Raw genomic sequence first — 20,953 nt, forward strand, 5'->3', positions numbered from 1 at the left:
TTAAAATCACTTTATCTCCCTCTAGTCTATGTATTTACATAAAACTAAGTGGGACATAGGTAAGTATTGAAAAGCACATCATTGAATGCAGAAGATTTCTAGATGCGCACAGAGTAAAAGCTGCTTGATGAATTCAAGTCATTCTCAAGCCATCAGTATGAGTTATCGTCCCATAAAAAAAGTATCTACTATGGGGAAATCTACATATTTTTATAGAAGACCATCATTACCTTCTCCCTCTCTAAGGCACACCACATACAGCATACGCGTACATGCATATCGTTCACAAGGAAACAGTGACTATGATTCACAACCAATGACTGCAGGCCTGATTCTGACGATCGGAAGTCCAGGATGGAGAGTAGTTCACACCAGGTGACTTGATACACAACAGTGATGGCTCCTACGCAATTGAACCATATGGAATTGACACTAATCAACAGCTGTTGACTTACAAAAATAGCAATTTCATATGATTCTACATAATACCTGTTCAAATAGCCAGAGAGAAGACTCTGCATTGACCTTAAGAGCCATCTCAGGGAACGGACTTAACTGAGTCGAATTCTAAAAAGGGCTTACATTATGCCTAGTTTCCTTCAAAGTTCTGTTGTAAGCGGCAGATCTCTATGGCATTTTTATTTATTTTTGCAAAAGAGATGTCAGATAATTTCACATACTGTGCTTACTTCAAATGATTTTAATAAAGCTGTGGACAGCTACTGTATACAGTTATTTGGAAACAAATTCGTAAGGCAGGAGAGTGTGACTGATAAAAGTTTAGAGTAAAAAAACTGGCTTTGAGTCTGTCCTTGGTCACGTATTATCTCAAAAATTATTCTCTACTTATCCAGTCATGTCATTGGAAAACACTATCACAACACATTAGTTTCTTTGTTTATTCCCTTGCTATGGATTTTTGGAAGAGAGTGAGAAAAGGATCAACAGCTTTCTTCGTGAAAAACATGGCTTTGTTTTTAAAATATTTCTAGAAATTCCTAATGGTTAAGGAACTTAATTGATTCATGGCTTTCTAACCAGACCTAGCTGAGAACCTATAAAACAATAAGACCCTTTTCTAAAAATTCTTTTTTTTCTGCATCGATTCACTAATATTATTTTGACATAAAGAGTTAAGGTCTCCCAGGCAGAATGCTGCTTAACCGATGTGGTTTTGAAATGCCCAGGAATCCTGTGTAATGTAAGGGGCAGATGAACCAACGTGGCATTCTCACGTTGAACAATGGTGAAAGTGTTCTTTTCAGAGCAAACAATCCTAGGGCAATGGCAGGCATTTCTTTTGGAATATTTAAGCAATAGAGTGCTGCTTAAACTTCTCAAGGATTCAGCAGCACAAAGTAAAGGAAACAATCTATAATTGTTCTGTCTCCTATAACTGCAGAAGTAAACTTAGTTATATTTCTTTATACTCTGAAATGATACAAAGAAAGTCTACTTTTTCTAAGAAAGTTGCAATTTCATATATAGTGGAAATAAGTGGCAGGATTTTGGAATATATTGTAAAGAGACTCCATGAATTAAACATCCTCTGTTATGGTTCTGACCTAGCAAGGCCAGTATAAACTTATGCCTTTCCTACACGCAAAGAGTTTGGAGTGAAACTATTATTTTAAAAATGCCTCCCTTTTTATCAATTTAACGAAGAAGAAAACACATAAACAAAACGAATTACTACTCATTTGGCATATAATAAGTGCAAGGCCTTATGGTAGGATGTTTTACATATGTTATCTCATTACGCTTTTGCAGACGAAAGGAACGCAAAGGAGGAAAAGAATGAAGTTAGTGAGGCATATAGATTAATCTGAAATGAAACACTATAAATGAGATTGAAGGAAGTCAATGTCCTTTATCTGAAGGGCTTTCTCTGTCTTTCTTAAAGATATTTCTAAATGACACAATTAACAAATGTACTCAGAATTATGGTAAGAATGATGGATAATACTATAGAGTTCAGGAGGGAAAAAAATGCCATTCCCTCTTCAGAAGCTTAAAAATCATGGGGATTGGCATGAATATTCATGAGGCAATTGTAAAAGAATAGAAGTACACGTAATCACATGGTAAACTGTGCAACATAGTATGAAAAGTTATAGTTTGGATGAAGAAAGATTACTGAGTTTTTACAGTGTGAAAAGGATTACTTGACATAGGAGGAGCTATGTGGATAGTTGGGACAATGTTTGAAGTATTTCAAGGCAGAAAATAGAGGAGCACCAAAGGAAGGGGAACAGTCACTGGCCTGTGTTCCAACAGATAGGCTATCCTAGGCTTAGAGGAAGTTCTTGTCTACAGACAAATACAGCAGAGACTCTGACACCGTGTAGATCTGTTGAATATTGAAAATGTGATATTGTAAAGAGGTACATCATATAATTACAAGACTACGGATGGCTATTTTGCATTATTGAATTGTGTTCGATACTCAGGTTTACCCCATATGTTTCTTCAGCCAATAACAGACATTTTTAGTGGATTCCAGGCTAATAATATGGATCCTTGTATTTCAAATGTATTTTTGTGTGCAATAAATGGTGAAAGCTTTCCAAGATGGATCTGTTGTCATGGCTTCCTTTTCCCATTGCTATCCTCCCTGGTTTATTTCCCTTTTTTATTGCCCATTGCTTTTAGAAGGAATAAATATTAATGAGCTCCACAATGCAGTTTGTACTCCTCTGTTAACACTGGTGAGAGTAGCTGCTCCCTACTGAGCAATCATCAGCAAGGCAGGGAAGAGGCAGCCACAAACCATTTCTTTTACATTCTTAGAGAGCAGAGCTGTGCCACTGAAAAAAATGCTATTCATTCACTACTGCACATCCCTGAGTGCTCGTTTCAAAATTCCTTCTGGTGCTATCATTCATCCACAACGGACTGGATGAAATCGGTACTTAAGGGTTACAAAAAGCACACACACTACAGCCACTTGATAGTGTCAGTTTTGTGACACTTTATCCACCATCTTTCTTTCATTAATGGAAGGTCCTTTAACTCACAGCTATGGCTTCTTTCCAGCTTGGGTTACAGGTATGAAATAAGATGAAATAATATCTGCGAGTACTAGGTGTTTTTCCTCCCCAATTTTCTAGCTTAAATACTAGCAAGATATAGGGGCTCCCTAAAGATCAGCAGCTCAGAGACCTAAAAGTAGGGCTCAGTGAGTATAAACAAGACCTCTATTAGAACTGAAAGTTCTATGCACTTCTGAAGACATACAGTGACTTTTCCCAGTTGCGCCACTCCCCCTAGTCTTATGTCCAGAACCATGGGAAACAATGCTTTTCAGGACATGAATGTCTGTGTTTCTGTTTCTCATTTTAAAGTAGTGATTCTCTTTGTCTCTAATAGAGGCCGAATATCTATGTTAGAATTTGGGACACATTTACTGAGGAGCCCAGGAAGCTTATGTTTCAGGGCCCTTCACACGTTCATGCCCCTTCTGAGGCCCTGGGAGAGCTCTTAGGTTTTTGTACTTGATTTTTCTTTTCTTTTTTTTTTAATAATGAGGGTCCCCTAAATTGAATTAAGCTTTGGGGCTCAGAAAACTTGGATTTTCCTGCTCCTATCCCTGTCTCTCCCAAAGCTTTGGAAAGAGTCTTTTAAGAGGACTCTTATGTGCTTTTTGGTAAAATTAACTCCTGATTATAATCAAGATGGTGCTTATAAAAAAACACACCATTTCCAGGCCTACAGAATCACAATCTCTATGGATAATATCCAGGGATTTTTGCATTTTCTTAAAGCATCCAGGTGACTCTTAAACTACATTTTGAGGAGATGTACATGTACTTCCCAGAAAAACAATTCAACCAACAAATAAAGATACGGGTTCTTTATTAAGGATGGACCATGGTAGCAGTGTGCTTTCAGAGCCTAAATGAAGAGCCCCATCCTGGCATGGCTGTAGAAGTCTCTCCATGTCAGCTTTGGGAAGGGTCAGTTCTGAACTCCCAGTAAACAAAGCTATAAATACAAGGTTATTATTAGGCTATAAGCTCCCTGAGGACAGGGATCAAGTGTGCTTTTTAAAACATTCTATCTTCAACATCTAAACCAGTGACGTAACCTAACAGTTGTTCAATAAGTATTTATTGGGTTAAGGAAGCAATAACAAGTGAGATATCTAAATCTGTAGCACTTCATCAATCAGATTGAGATTGATGTTTGGCAGAGTAACACTTGAACAGACACAGCCTACGTTGTACATTAAGTCATTGATTCCAACTATTGGTCCGCCACCTTAATCATTTAATCTTCACAGTAACCAAATAATTAACATAGTGCCTTAATAAATGCAATCAATATGATCACTATCATCATATCGTTCTCATCATTATTACTATTCTTTTCTTTCAGAGTGGGCATTTGGGACTTAAGTATAGGTATTTGTATTTCATTAGATTTCACATTGTTGGAAAAATGCCATTGTTTTTAGCCTAGTATATCTTTTTGTGTCATAAGGTTATTAACCAATATGTTTTGTCCTTATTAGCTTAATAGCATTCACGTAGTTTATCAGCACACCATCTGTGACTTTGTCTAAGACACCAACATATATAATGAATTTTATTATCTTCCCTAGGTAATAATTCCTTTGTCATTATTACCTTTGGCTAGGTAATAGTGCCAGTGTCATTCATGTTTCCTGTTAGCTGAGAAAATCTAGAATGACAGAAAGGAAGATATGTTTGAAATAGTCATGAATTTCAGATGTTTCTCTTCTTCACTTTTAAAAGTTGGCAGTCGCTTTCTTGTTTCATGGAACAATATCAATTTGGCAAAATCATTTTTATGTTTGTGGAGATTATACTTCATTCCAAAAATACTGAAGAAAATTCTGGGCATTTTTTATTATTTAAGAACATTTCCTATCAAATGCCATTTAATTGATCCAACCATTCAATCTTTGCAATCGTTTTGACATCGTACACACATATAACTTAAGTCAATTTCATGTTGTTTCCTTGAGAAAATAAAATTTTCCTCAGTACTTTGTATATAAAGGTGGCATTATTGCCTGGGAAATACAGTGTGTGGTCTGTTAGTGTGTTTACGTATTTGCCAGAAGTTGAGACTGAGTGAGCCATACTCTTTGATCACTGTAAACACTTATAATACAGCTGGCTGGCTTTGTAGATGCTGTAATAATTAAAATACAATGATTTTCTGTATTAACCTTTCACTCTGACATTTAAAAGCCATATTTCTAGATTTTTAGTCTTATTTGGTATTAGATTATCTCCATGAAAAAAAAATGAGTTTTTTCCTCTTATTCAGCACCTCTTGTTGAATTGATTGGATTTTATTTAGTCTCTTTTATTTCCTCTGCTGGACTGGCAAGTATATATAATTTAATTATTAATAATTGATTATATTATCTTATTATACAATTAAATATTGATAATTATTAATAATTATTCTTAAATTTTTAACATGCCAGATTTAATAATATATAAGGGTGCTCAGTAACTCTATCCTTTTCTAAACAATATGCTCCTTATTATTTCCTCCTGTCATATATTAATGTTGTTCATTGACTAACTGTACAGTGTTCTAGCCAGGAAAGTTATTAGTATCGCTTCATACATATCTATAGTTATGTAGATTACCCAGGTATTTACCAAATTCCTTGCACACCTTGAATTCTCCTTTTCTGAGCTCAATTTCCTTTTCCTAAACATTATCCTTTAACAGTTCTTTCAGTGAGGGTTTATTAGGGGTAAGCCCTTCCACTTTTGTCTTAATTTTGCCCATAGTTTATAATGACAGGTAGCTGGATAAATAATTCTAAGTTGACAGTTATTTTCTTCTTAGTACTTTTAATACATCATTTTTGCTATTTTGCTTTTCTGTAGCTGTTGAGAATTTCACTGTTAATTTGTTAATTCCTTTATAGTTAATTTTTTCCTTCTCTGTATTCCTTTTAATGCCTGTAGTTGACGAGCTGAAATCTCACTACTTTGTACCTAAATGTGCATATATTATTATCCCGCTTGGAAGTGGTTTTTCTTGATTCTGTATTCTTGGCTTTCATCAGTTTTAGAAAATTCTCTCTTCTTTTCTCATGATTTTCTCATTCTGAACTTTCTTATTTAAGCCTGCATGACTGTTATCTTCACTTTTATTTTCTACTTCTCTTTTCAGTATGGCATTTCAAATAATTAATTTCCTTACATTTGTCTTCAGTTTACTAATAACTGTGCAATCTCCGACTGTCTATCCATTTACTGTATTTGTTTATTTCCAGTAAATTTTTTTTTAGTTCTAGAACTTCTGTTCCTTTTTTTAATGTTTTTTTTCATTATGACTTATTCTAGTTAATGTTTTACATTTTTCCTTTCATCTTTAATAAGTTTTAGCATATGTGTTTTATGGTCTCTATCTGCTATTTCTAATATTCCCAGCCTGGAGTCTAATCTTACACTGTGTTGGGCCATGAAAATCCTGTTCACAATGGATTATTTTTCATTGTGTAGTTTGTAATTATGAATGGTGCAGTTTATCTGGGGAAATCCAGTGGCTTAGGTTAAGGGGTTCTCCCCTTCAGGATTTTTATTTTTCATTATGTCAGGCACCCCAGTGGTACAATGGCTGTGACACCATTTCTTATATTACTTTCTCAGTGGTCTTTGGACTCACGGAAGTGCCATAAATTTGAAACTTAAACTAGTGTGAGTGCTGGCCCACAGCTGAAATTCTTAGGAGAGGTTTGTTTTTGCCCTGACCTGCTTCTGATCTCCCTCTACAGGTAAATGGAATTTCACCGCGTATTCCTTGATGCTGTAACCCTTTGAGGTTGACGAAGTCATACAGTATTTCTGCTTGTACTCTCTTGCTCTGGGTAAAAGTTTTATGTCATGACCCTTATTGGCTTCACTCCCCCTAAATCCCCATAATGTGTAACCCTCCCCCTGTACCATCCCTACCCAAGGATGACCACAGAAAGCATTAGTTCAATTGGGGAATCATTTTGTTTCAAGACATCGGCTCTTCTCTTAAAAGCATTTAAAATGATATTGTAGTCTGCATGTCTAGGTGTTTTATAAAGGATGACTTTCAGTTATTCTAATGTGCCATATTGCTGGAAATGGAACAGGAGAGTCATTACATAGGTATTTTTAGGCAAATAAAATTAAGGAATGCGCATCAGGATACAAGGGCAAGCAGAAATAAAAATCAGGTTTCCTGATTATCTATCTGGAATTCTTCTGAGAGTGGCCTTAAGATGAAAAGTCATAAGATTTTTAAGCTACCTATATAATTAGAAAAGAGAAAATTCATATATATATATATATATATATATATATATATATATGAAGTCTTCTTAAATTAGCTGCCAAACTGAAACAAAGTACACAAATTTTGACTCATCATTTGATCTAACAATTACAATAGATCATGTTTTCTCTGTTCAAAGACAGAAGTGTGAATAGCTATTTAAGGATGAAGAACAGGGTGTGTGTGAATATAAACCCTTGTTGAAATAAATAATGCTTTTAAAAGCATTTTTGATATGTTCAAGAGATAATTTTCAGACAAATTAAAGGAAAACTGTACCATTTTTACAAATGGGAGAGTAAACATATAAAACAACAAATGTTTATTAAACATCGGCTGAGCCAAAGGTAGTATAAGCATTGCCTTCATGTTTGCATGACTTCCGAGCTGCCTTATTTTTCTCTGATTGCCTTTTGGTGGAATACTTCCCAACATCTCGTTAGCAAGCTCTTCCTTTACTAAAAATTCTAAGTTACCTCTGGGGTAGACTGCTGTCCCGCTGAATCTAATTCCCAGCATGTAAATTTTTGTTAGCTTCCATCCCAGTGGCTTCAACCTCTTGGCACCTTACTTTCCATTTTGTAATCTACTGATCACATCGAAATTGCATAGGGTAACAGCTCTTCTCTTCCACAAAATATCCAGAGAGCTGATTTCCTAGGAGGGTCTGATTCCTTCAGGCATTTCCTGTATTTTAATTAGTCTATAATTACATTACACTGCTTTGGATATCTCCCTGCATCAGTGTAGGCTATGTTTCCAAGATGTAGCCATTGTGTGCTGTAGCACCTTTTGCATTTCCCATATTAAGAAGAGCAGAGCACAACGTGATGTGCTTAGAAATAGGATACATTATGAAAAGTGTTCTTACCTTCATTAATTTACTCAACAAAAGTGTTCATAAACAAACTATATATCTGTTCAAATAATTAGGGATCCTAGTGCCATTTTTACATCATTAAATTTAAAATCCTTTTTTTTATCTATAACTTACATTTATCTAATGATGTTATAGAAAGTCAAGAAACATGAAGTCATTTCTATTTCATGGGACTGCTTTGGTATATTCCTAGCAAAATAGAAAGTGAAAAAGATTTCCTAGATAGTTTAAGGACTGTATCGGGGAATGTGTAGAGAATCTCTGATACACATTTCTGATTGAGATGTCATGTAAAAATAGGCTCACCTACCTGTTATTTCAAAATTGATGGATAGGAAAGGTGTGACACTAGACTTCAGCTAACTCTGATATTTACCTTCTGAAATAACAGGAAAATAGCACCATAAGCATAGCTTTTTATTTTTAAGTAGCTTTGACTATAGGGGACTGGTTTGTGGGAACTGTAGATAAAATACTATAATCGTAAAGAATTTGCATTCCATTTAGGGATATGACTATTTTAGTCTCCTTACTACTTTGCAGGACATGGGAAAACACGAGCTCCTTATCGCCTTTCTGTCTGCCCATTCACAGTTCAATCATCCCTCCCTCCATCCTTATTTCCATTGATCCTCCACATCTTGCTGCCAGTTTATCTCATTCTAGGTCACGATACAAGCTTATTATACCGCCTGTCTTCCTGAATAACCTCAAATCTCACAGACATCATCCATATTTCACTCTGGATTATTTGATATGTTTCCTACAAAAGCGTGTTCTTAAGTTGCCTGTGATACGCGTATAAATCATGGTAAGCTTCATGGTGCTTTATAACCAATATTTTTGGTTTCTCTCATGTAAAAACATGTTCAATTATGTATCAAATGGCAGAATTTCTTGAGTTACTACAGGTAAAATCTACTTTTACTCCACTTCGTAAAAAAAAAAAAAAAAATCAGTTCATGTTCATGCATGCAACAATCAGCAGCATTTTCATCAGCTGTCTAGAATTTACACTGATAACCTCCCCATGGGCAAGGCTTCTTCCTGTCAATTTCTGATAAAGGTAGATTTCCTGGCAGCATAAGCTGGCCATTCTTCACAGCCTATGGGAATTCTGATCAGCCGGCTGAACACACACAGTCAAAGGTTGTACTACTAACTCCTCTCCGTTGTCAGCATTGAGAGGGTTATTATGGCCCACAGCAGTATACGAATAAAATTTAGCTACTCTCCAATATCAAGTAGATGTATTTGCCCTATTACTTATAGCTGGTATCATCAACTTAACAAACATTCTGATGATATAATGCAATTGATACAGATAGGATACCAAGTTGTGATTATCATTCATTATATACTGAGTACTTTAATCATACATATTTTGATTTTCTGGAAATTAAATACAGAGGGTGCCAAAAAAAATGCATACACATTTTAAGGAAAACTCTATTAAAATTGTAATACTCAATATATACTGATAACAAAAGATGAATACAAGTCATGTTCGACTTCTGCAATTACAAGAGGTGCTCAAAGTGGTTACCATCAGCGTCCAGACTCTTCCGATTATGGCAAAATACTGCTTGAGCAACCTTGACCGTCTCTTAAAATGTGCATACATTTTTGGGGGCCCTCCCCTTCACCCCCGGGTATATTATCTCCAAGGAGGAGAATTTTTACGGCCTAGTGTCGTGTGAGTCAGTTAACAGCAGTGAATATGCCAATAAACAGTGCCCTGCCCTCATGCTAAGGGGTCATTACTTTGTAATACGACGTGCCAAGATAATAATGGAAGTTTGTGTGAATTTCATATCACTTGTGTTCAATATTTTTGTATTAAGAAATTTTATTTTTGTGTTAAAGTGGGTTTTTTTTGAGTTACAGTATTTTTAATAGCTCCGATACAGGTGAAAACAACTTTCCTAGGACACAGGTATGAATCTGCAAAAACAACAGTACAGGCTTTGTTCTTCAAACGAAGCATAACGCGAATTGCTCTGAGGGTAGCTGCTCATGGTGACAGAGCTGGGGTTTCTTGAGATGAGCACCTTCTTATTAGAAGTGATTTAGGGAGTTATTTTGAGAGGGTTCCCCCTCTTTAGGAAGTAAGCTTTCATTCTTTCATGTTTATTGAAAGAAGACTATGAACAATCTTCACAGCCCACAGTAGTATTGTTTTCCATTTTTATAGTCTTTGCGTGTCATCCTTGGGAAGCTAGTATATGGAATAAGTTTCATATTGGGAAATGTTAAATGCTTCTGGAGAGAGACTCATATAACCTAAGTTGTGAGAAAAAAAGAGCTGCAACTTTTAGGGAGAATCAATTGTTTTTTGCAGACTAGAAGAGGCTTGATATTTGACATGAAAAGACATACATTTCTAAGCTATTCGTGGTATATACTTACATGATAAATATTAATTTTAGGAGACCTGATCATTTCCATATCGACTGATCATTGATCTGGCATTTGCTTGGTTCAACACATACATCTTAACAATTATACTCTTTTTGTTTCCTTTTTTTGTGTGACTTTTATTTTTGGTGCACTGCAGGGCTTTGACAGCAGTAGGGGAACTCCACGATTTTTAAAAATATGGAGTTGCAATTCAGAATTCTGGAGGCTCTTTTGAAAGTAATAACCTACAGGACATAATTGACATTCAGAAACTAAAATCTGATCTACCTCTAGCAATGAAATTATACTACTCTGAAAGGACTGCTATAATAAATCCACTTAAGAGTGTTAAAAATGTACCCATTAAAGTGGCCAAGAAAATATTAATGCACTAACATTAAATGTTTTATGCTACTTCCTTACAATTTCAAGATACATTAGTAGTAAAATACATCCCTAGGCTAGATTTCTAAATGAGTTGACATGCTATGTAAAGTTAGTGGATATAAAACAATTAAATTTTGCAAGTTGCAAATGCAAAATGGCGACCCAATTTTCCATGAATTGCTGGACACTGGTGCCACTCCTTTTTGGGGAGGCAGAAGACACATCTCTGGTTTTGTTTTTTGAAATATTCATTTCTCTCGGTTCTTTTCCTTCTTTTCTGGTCATTCTTGATCAGGTTCCTTCTCTAAATATTCTTTTTGTTGTTGTTGTTGTTGTTGTTGTTGGGGAGAGGGTGTCCTTTTGTTTGCTGGTATCAACCAGGGTCTTTATTCTTTTCCCTCTCCAAACAAAATATTTGCTGGGAAATACTATCCCATCATACCTACAAATTGCTAAATACAGCATACTCATCTTTTCTGGCAAAATTTCTCTTTTGTTTTTGCTTTTATTTAATGATGTGCTTTCATACACGCTGTTCCCTCTGCCTGGAATAGAGTCCTTCTTGCATTCCTGGCCCACGTCACTGTAGGGAGCATGAATATCATCACTTGGCTCAAGTGCCACTTCCTTCCTCTATGAAGGTTTCTGTTTCTGTGATCCCCTTACAGTTATTCTAAAACTCATTTACAATGCATATGATATTGTATTATAATTATCGGTTTGTTTGTGTGTCCTCATGCTGACCATGAGCACTTTCCTGATGTAAAATTTGTACTGACATTTCTATCCTCACCACCTTACACAAGTTTTGGAACTCTGTTGGCAACTGAAAGATATATGCTGAATAGATTAGGGATAGAAGTCCTGCTATCCCTCAGGTAGAGAGAAATTTAAGAGGATCTGCTTACAACATGGCTTAAAAATAGTCATATTTGTGTGGATTTAAAGTTACTAAATGAATATAAACTTGATCCAATAATGACTAGAATTTTAGAGTAATATTAATAGTTAATACATAATAATATATACATTTAGCCCTGGCAATTTTTTTTTGGACTCACTTATCCTATTACATATTTATCACAACTGATGTAAAACAGAATTAAACAACAATAACAAAATTCTAAGGTGTGTTTAATTAAATGGTCTTAAAAAAACTCCTACCTTTGGGCTAAAATTGTTTTTTTTTTTTACCGTAGTTTTATTCTGTAATTAGTTCATTTAAATTCAAACAGAAAATTTCACTCAATACTATAATTAACATTCTTCTCAACCACATTATAAACAGCAAAAGAAGGTGTTTTTAGCAAGCAGGTGTTATTTCTTATACAAAGAAAAGAAAACTTGGGCTTTAGCATATATACTTACATTCTTCACAAATACTTACAAAATGAGTTTCTATTCTATTTTTATAATTAATTACTGCTACTAAAATTTGACTCAGAGCCTGAAGTCAGAAAATTCAGTGAGACTTGTCAATAAATCGGAATTAACCAAAGATGGAATGGCTTAAATTTTTACAACCGAAATTTAGATAACTATTCACCATAGTAGATATCAACCACAATGTGAACAGAAATATGGCTATTCGTGCCCCCAGAGAGTTGCGTATATACCCTCCATGGGTCATCCCATGCTGGGTTTTCATGTGAGATCCTTGAGAAGAAAATCAAGTTTACCTTCTTTATCCTTGTGGGTGTTTAAGTGTGAGAGGAGGTTTTCATTGGTCTGAACGCAGTACACCTCTCGGGTCTGGACCCCTCCCCCACAGAGGGCGGTCTGGTTGCCTCGCCTTTTGTCCTGCTGACTGAGCAATGGGTCCACGCGACATTCGGTCCACTCTGTGGTTCTCCAGCCATATCTAAATAAAGAAAACACCAGCAGTGGCGGCCATGTTTATCAAGTAAAACTTTTCTCTGCTCTTCTCATATTTTTTTCCTAAGAAAATTAATCTAAAAAACATTTTCCTCTTGAATCAGTGGTAGACTACCAACTGCATCTATGGTGCAGATTCAGTTTTAACCTCTCCTTTATCCTCAGCAGTGCTCCATTTAAAGAGGGGTTAAATTTAGGGTGATCTTGTTTTAATTGCAACTCCTGGAAGTTGCTTATCAATATTTTATGAAAGGAGAGCATAATGCTGAAAACATGAAATTTTATGTTTGGTTCAAGTGAATTCAGGCTTGCCCTTCCTGGATGCTTATAAACAAAGAAGGATTGAATTTGAGACTAGAAAACATTCTAAATGACGATCCACCCAAACATTTGTTTTGCCTCTAATAAAATGTATGAAAATTGTTTCTTCACACTGGATCAAAATTATAATTGTGTGTTAGGATTAAAAAACATAACAATTCAGAGTTTTCTCTTTATTGTCACGAAGCTGAGTGTTTTTCTGTAGCACTGAGCATCCCTGATGAGTGCTGACACATGATGAAAACAGCTGACACTTCTAATCAGTGGAACACAGGAAAGATGATCTGTGATTCTAAATTAAAGCTCCAATCAAGATTAGGATGCGGAAGAAATGTCAGTAGATTGTCAACTCAACAAGTGCTCCAAGAAGACAGCCCAGAAACCATTTCCCAATGCCACTGAAGACAGAAAGTAACGGCATACCTCAAGGAAAGTGGATATTCTAAAAGCACAAGGAAAATGGCTCATGAAGCACTTTGTGTCACTTTAACCAAGATGCTTCGTTACTAATCAGATTAACAGCCAGTATACGTAGAAATGGATGTGCTAATGTCCATCTCAATTAGACAAAAAGATTAAATGGGCCCTCGGATGTCTGATCTAGTGCTTTACTTTGTCAATGGTCAAGTTTCGTGACTGTAAAGCTGACCTGCATGCCCGTTTTTCATTTTTAAGTAGGGAGTTGTGGCTTAGCAGAGATGCACAACCGGGACATCAAGGAATAACTCCTGGCATGTGTTTATAAAGGACGTACAGCACTCAGGTCAATTCTGAAAACATGGGTGACTGATGCCTTGGGCAGAGGGTGGGGTTGTAAGGAAAGGAAAACCAAACAAGTCATTCATTAGGGGAGTTAAAGTGAAAATTTTATTTTATTTTTTATTGTATGGAGTACCAATGTAGGTCACCCTAAGGAGTGCTGTGAAAGGAATACGTTTTCAATAATGTAAATTGCATACACATTCTAAAAAATGCTACCCTCCCAAAAGAGGGAAAAGAAAGAGACTCAGAATATATCTTTATTTTGTGACTGTTGTTTGCTATGTGAGAGGATAAAGACTAAAACACCCAACTTGAGACAAAATTAGAGACCCTGGCAACTTCCTTGTGCCCATTAAGTGGAGAGGAACACACGGTCAGTGCGACTGGCACAGGAGTTACGAAGGAAGCTTTCTGGGGTTTGCAGTCACTTGTTACCTCAGGGGAAAATGGATGACTCCAGACTGTTGCAGAACTGGAGATCTCATGAATCATCACTATCTTCATTACTACTGTTGTTATTATTGTTGAAAGAGCAGTAGGAGGATAGCAGTAATTTTCTGCCTCACTGGGTCATGAAGTTGTGGCTATATACATGTTCTTTAAATGTTTAGAATATTCCAGAGAAGCTCTCACTGAAGCTTGTCTATAGCTATTGAGAAACTAAGATTCTCTAAGTTGTTTTTAAAAATATTCCACATTCAGGGCCGGCCGAGTGGCACGATGGTTAAGAACTCGCTTGGGATGCCAGAGGGCCCCAGTTCGGATCCCACATATGAGGGCCAGTGACACTGCCCTCTACAGCTAAGATGCTGAACAACAGCTCAACCTGGAGCTGGGCTGCCGTGGGTCGCCGGCGACGGCGTGGGCTGCAGCCCCTGTGGCAGTGGGTTGCCATGGGCTACCGTGTGTAGCCAGCAGCCAGCGTGAGCGGCCAGCAGCCACAGTGAGCAGCCGTCCAGAAGCTGGCGACTGATCTGCCTCGCCCGGGAAGAGCGCAATGATGATGCCAACTTGGGCCAGTGAAGCAACGTCCTCCACAACTAGACTGAAGAACAAAAAACGACAGCAACTTGTCTGTTCCCCTTCCCCCCAATTCCCCAGCACTGTTCCCATCCTCCCAATTCCCCAATAAAAATCTTTAAAAAAAAATATATTCCACATTCAGACTAAGCTGAAATGTACTTATTGACAAGATAATTCACAGTAGTGTCTTGGAAATGATGTGTTTTTTTTTAAGGACAAAAAGAATATGGTTATACTGCTAAATATTTCAGAATTAGTCTTATTTATCTGAATTCAGTGAATATTTATTGGGCAATTGCTGTGTGTCAGGCCTTGTGATATATGCTTAAGATTTAAAAGAGAAAGAAAAAAAGAACACAGTCCTTGTCTTCAAGGAGCTTGAAGTCTCATAATTTTGATGTAGTATTTCATTCTATTCAATAGGATTTGTTACATACAGGACTGCACGTTAATAGGACTTGCTTATGAAGTGGCGGGAACCTATATTTTGAAAGTTTATTTTACCTTATAAAATTCAGTAGACAAAGTATGGCCTAATGACCAAATCCAACCTGTCCCCTGTTTTTGTAAATCAAGTTTTATGGGGACACATCCACACTCATTTGTTTACATGTTGTCTAAAGCTTCAATGACAAAGTTGGGTCAATGTGACAGAGGCATATGTAGCCCATAAGCCTATTATATTTACTATCTTCCCCTTTACCAAAAGAGTTTGCCAACACCTATTACAGAAAATATATAAACACAGAATTGCTGCTAAAATCTAGCCTTCATGGAGATTTGGAAATACAGCTTGTTAAAGACTTTTATTTTGTAAAACCATTTTTTTTAGGATAGTGTTTATAAAGAGATATTTGATTTTTCCAATTAGAATTTGTAGAAATCACTATTTCCCAGCATACTGGTCAGCTGGAATTAAACAGCTGGACAAACATGCAATTTGGGTAGGCAGGGCGGCAGAGGCTGCAGTCCTGTATTTACTCACGTGGCACAGGGGGCAGCTGCATCTCCTTGAGACACACAGGGCTCTTTTTCCTCAAGTTCTGGACACTCCTTCTCACTGCCAATAGGAAACTTTCTGACGATCCGTGTCCTTTCACGAGTGCCTTTAGGGGACGCCGTGTCATGGCACGTTTTTGAGCAGGGGCTCCATTCTGACCACTCCGATACCTGGCACTCTTTGGTGATCACACAGGACTGGAAGGTCATGGGCAGCTTCTCTTGCTGGCAAAAGCTGCAAAAGCACATCGATATTCTCATCACAGGCTCACAGGCAGTTACGAACTTTGTCTTCTACCCTGCAGAGTGAAATCAGCTTGGACATTTTTATTTCTACTTGCAGGTGCAATTCTAATTTCTTTGAAAATATATCAACATTTATGATGTGTAAAAGCAGTTAGACTCTCAGCTAATATTTGCATTTCCTCCTATTTTATAGGAGTTGTTAAGCCATTCACAGGACACAGAAAATAAAGGGACTAACCAAAATGAGCTGAAATGAAGTTTACCGTATTTTTCATTTCACTCATTGCAGATTTGTTTTAATTTAGAAAATGAGAAACAAAGAACTGTTAACATATGATAATTTCCATTCTATTTTGTGGTTTATTTATTATTTTTATTTTATTTTTATTTTTACCTGAGCCATCCTGCCACCTGTAGGCAGCTCAGTGACAACTCAGCTCGGGCCAGGAATTGAACTGCTGTTGCTCAGAGCTTGCACTCTTGAGTGAGCTCTTAACCAATTGAACCACTCGGCTGGCCCTTTGTTTTGTGGTTTAAATGAACATCCTTGGATAACTTAATGCAATATAGTTTTGTATAGAACAGTAATGTAATATATGCTTACTATTACCTTTACTATTTGAAACTTTAGTTGTCACAATTGTAATCTATGCTTATTCAAATACATCAACTTTTCCAGTTCGCACTTTAATATACAGAATACACATGGGTATCTTAAATATGTCATAAGCATTAGAAACACAAATCTATTTATATCTATATTACTGCAGAGATATAGTCTAAATAGATCTCTCATATTTTTTATCAGTATAGCATTCATGTTCAAACTCTCTGTACTCTTTGAATTGGAGAGATGTGGATTCTAAATTGAAATGTCTACATATGAAGATATGTATATATGTAAGATATGTAAGATAAATATGATGTCATAGATATCAATGACTAAGGGCATATGCACTCTGAGTTTTCTTGGAATTCAGTGGCCTTGGGTTGATTCTTAGTTGGACTTTTGTCCATTCTTAAAAGCCATAGTGCAAGTTTACAAGACACAGGCAGCCCGTCGCCAGCATAGAGCTATCTGTTCCAATGGGAGAGCGCGCTGATAATTCTGCCTTGTCATTCAGGTGCTATATCAACCATACAGAGAGGTGGGTCCATGTTCATGTAACAACTCACATTCAATCTTGATTCTACTGGCATATATATGAAAAGTGCACTCTTAGGAGACAGAGCTCAAAGCATCAAAGTCCACTTGTCTGTCTTGAGAGGACTGGGAAGAAGGACCATCTGAGAGTGGTGGTCGAAGGGCCTCAGGAGTCAGCTCTGTTTTTCTACTAACAACCAAAATCCCACTTTTACTAAAAGGTCATTACTGACTATTAATGGTGTATTAGGTACAGCATGAACCAAAAAGCAAAACTTTCTGTATGATAAGCAAGTTTTCACTCTTATACTTAGGAGTTGATCCATGAAAATCAGGCAAATTGTGTCCAAATGCTGACCTCCATAACTCCTCTTTTACAAAATTCTCCCTATTTAATTTCTTCTTAGATACATTCCCAACCTTCATGAGATTGTTTTCATATACATATGCATGCATATATGATCCTTTATATAATGCACATTAAGTTCATATTGTATGCACAGGCAAAGGATTGGCAATTCCTTTTAACTTTCTATAAAGAATGTGATTATCAGTTAACTGCCTCCAGTTACACTTACCCTGGTAACCGGATGAAAGTTGAAATGTCAGCTATGTTAGTGGATCATGTTGTTTATGATAAAACGACCCCTTTGGATAAATGCCATCTGCACTGAGGAAACTATAAACGCCTGGTAGGCAGACACAGCTTTGGGCTTCCCTGAAGGTGGCACCTCTTAGAACAGGGCTTGTTTTTTTGTGGAGACTTTGCACTAGGCTAATGAGATGATTTCCAGAGATACCTGCACCTGTGAGTATTTCAACTAGCTGAGGAATGTCTGATGCTACAATGAGGCCAAGTTCTGGTTCTTGTTCTATATTCTTCTCAGCAGACTGATGCTAAATGTGGCCTACGGTAATTTTGTGAGACCTGTGTGTCTAAAAGTTTTTACAGCTTACATTTAAAACGAAACTCATATCACCTCATTTGATACTCACAATAATCATTTTGTGGGGGTACTATTCTAATTTCCATTTTCTAGGGAAAGGGTCTCTGAAAGGGAATGTATTCAAGATCACAGAGCTAGTAAGTAGTAGTAGACCATACATTGAACTTGGAGTCTCTCAAATCAGAGCCCATTTTCTTAACCAGTCTTCTCTACTTCTCACAGTTTAAAATGATTGTAAATCTTAGTTTGCTTTGGCTGACAGTGAGGCCAAAGTTACTGGCACATTGTGTGAATCAACTAGTATTACTATTTCACAGGCCAGGATTTGTACCATACACATACTTTGCCAAAGTGCTGCTTGTCCTAAGCAAGACTTAGGAATTATGGAAAACAAAGACATTTTCCTGATAAGTGTTAATAATTTTCAATACATACAGGTCCTACATAGAGAAATCAGTAGCATAAACATAAGGATAGTATTAAGTGATATGATTATGTACTTTTTCAGATTATGTGACATAGATTTATTATCTATCTAGCTATCTATCTATCATCTATCTATCTACAGTTTGTCTTTCCTATAATTTTCCAATACCCCAAACCATTATTTCTACTTCAAAAGTACAAAGACAAGATTACAATAGTTAAGCTGGAAGCATATAATTCTGCTTGGGGAGGCACAGAGCGTTATATGAAGTAGTAGGCTACTATGGTAAATTTTAAATGCTGTGTTAGAATTTTCTGATTGAGATAAAGGTAATTAATAGAGATATAAAAGAAAATAGCCTTTTATTTGTTGGTGGGGGTGGGAGGGAATGCAGACTTTTCCTGGGCCTCAATGTAAGGAGTTTGTGTTGAGCAGCACAAATGAGAGTGGAAATGAAGACGAGGCCAGATCCACGGCAGTTATGTTGATCCAGAAAAGCCTGGCCTGTGGGTGAGAGCACCACTGAAAGATTAGGAGAGAAAAGGAGCTGATATTTGTATGCTATGTAGATTCTAATGGTGGAATGGAGAACGGAATATTAGGGTACAGGTTTGGGGGCAGGGAGATGATGATGATGATGATGATGATGAAGATGATTACAACATTAATATTTATAATGCACATATATTGAGCACTTACTATGTGCCAGATGCAGGTCAAGCTGAGTGAGGTATGATCATGAACATGAGTTTGACCCTTCATTGCATATCTACTATGAGCCATGTACCCTGTGGAATTTTACCTAGACTATCTCATGCAGTCCTCAAAAACATTCTGAAGAGATCCACATTTTTTTTAGATAAGGAAAATCATCTAAATGTCTTGCTCAACTTGAGAAAGCAGCAGAACTGGGATTGTAACTAGGTCTTTCTGCTTATGAGGTTTCTGAAGGTGTCAACCACGGCAATTACAATAGAAATTCAAAGGCATTACAAACTGTAAGAAGACATAGAAACTATACAACCTGATGGAGAGTTGACAGGGTTAAATCATTTAAAAACCTGCAAGTTTTAAGCTTTGTCAATCTGGTGGGCAGCACTGCAATGATTTGAAATGAAGAACATGGAATGAGAAACGAGGTTTTGGCAGATGATAAATGAGTTCAACATTGATATCTTCATTTGATATGGACATATCCAGGACACATGCAACAGGGTGAAATGCCCAGTAGGCAGGTCCAGAATTAAGGGTTAGTGTTTAGTAAATTCCTGGGTGGCTTGTACGCTTTTAGAAATCACAAGCATATCAGAGTTCAAAGCTAAGGCCACAGGCGTAGCTGAGTGCTCACACAGAGGCTCATTTTAGGCCTGCATGATTCATACATGGCCTTACAGTGCACCCTGGTAGGCCCATGAGCACTGTGATGTTTATGCATTTCATTTTTTGATTGTTTGTGAGACTAAATAAAGTCACCAAATCATCTGTGATTACTAAATTATTCAGCGGCCATCCTCTGCCATTCTCTCTTTTATTCTGGCCATGCACAAAGTTGATACTATAGAGCCTTGGGGACCTATACATTCTGGTTCTTCATGGTTTTCATGAGAACATGGCCCTCTGGGAAGTCAAAGGTATTGGCTACGCTTCTGCAAGGGTAGCCAGTAGAAGATATGATGGCCACTGTGACCGTTTCCTTTTAATTTATATGGTATGTTCAAGATAGCCAAGATGGTTAAGGCCGACTAGAACAAAAGATTGGTTTTGAGAAAGAAACGGATATTACTTAGTACAACATGTATCAGATAGAGTAATCAGATAAGTATTGGGAAAAAATGAAAAAGTATAGAGCAAAATTTAATATCTGTCTTTAAAGAAACTTCATTAAGAGGTGATTGAGCACAGATATTCCTGACAGTTACTTTTAAACTCTGATTTTCCAGTACATGTAACATTTTTTATTTAAGGTCAAGGTGAGAAAACTGATAAACTGTAAATTTCATTTTATTTCAGTTTTGATAATTCAAGTGATAATATACAAAAAAAATCCCATTTTCAATCTTTTTTCCTAAAATTAATTCTGTAGCCCTTTTAATCATCATAACACCTGTGAAAACAAACCTTCTTTCTGAAGGTAACCTAATTAATATCCCAAAATTCCATTATGGCTATTTAGCTTCTTAAACAGAAACTTCCCAAAACTTCCTTGTTTTCTGAAGATCCAATCCGAATTTTCCTCCCTGGTA

General features: G+C 36.6%; 1 protein-coding gene across 1 annotated transcript in view; it reads right to left on the reverse strand.

Moving 5' to 3' along the window:
* Nucleotides 1-20,953, reverse strand: part of LOC109374599 (thrombospondin type-1 domain-containing protein 7A) — a gene marked incomplete at its 3' end in the record, with an annotated part of 587,092 nt that overhangs the window by 117,635 nt on the left and 448,504 nt on the right. Inside the window, exons 4-5 of the mRNA XM_019629338.1 lie at nt 15,933-16,181; nt 12,646-12,827 (exon numbers count right to left, since the gene is read on the reverse strand). Of these exons, the coding sequence (XP_019484883.1) occupies nt 12,646-12,827; nt 15,933-16,181 (431 nt within the window). The remainder of the gene's footprint in view (nt 1-12,645; nt 12,828-15,932; nt 16,182-20,953) is intronic.

Source organism: Hipposideros armiger, unplaced genomic scaffold (assembly GCF_001890085.2).
Source record: "Hipposideros armiger isolate ML-2016 unplaced genomic scaffold, ASM189008v1 scaffold_842, whole genome shotgun sequence".
Lineage (NCBI taxonomy): Eukaryota > Metazoa > Chordata > Mammalia > Chiroptera > Hipposideridae > Hipposideros > Hipposideros armiger.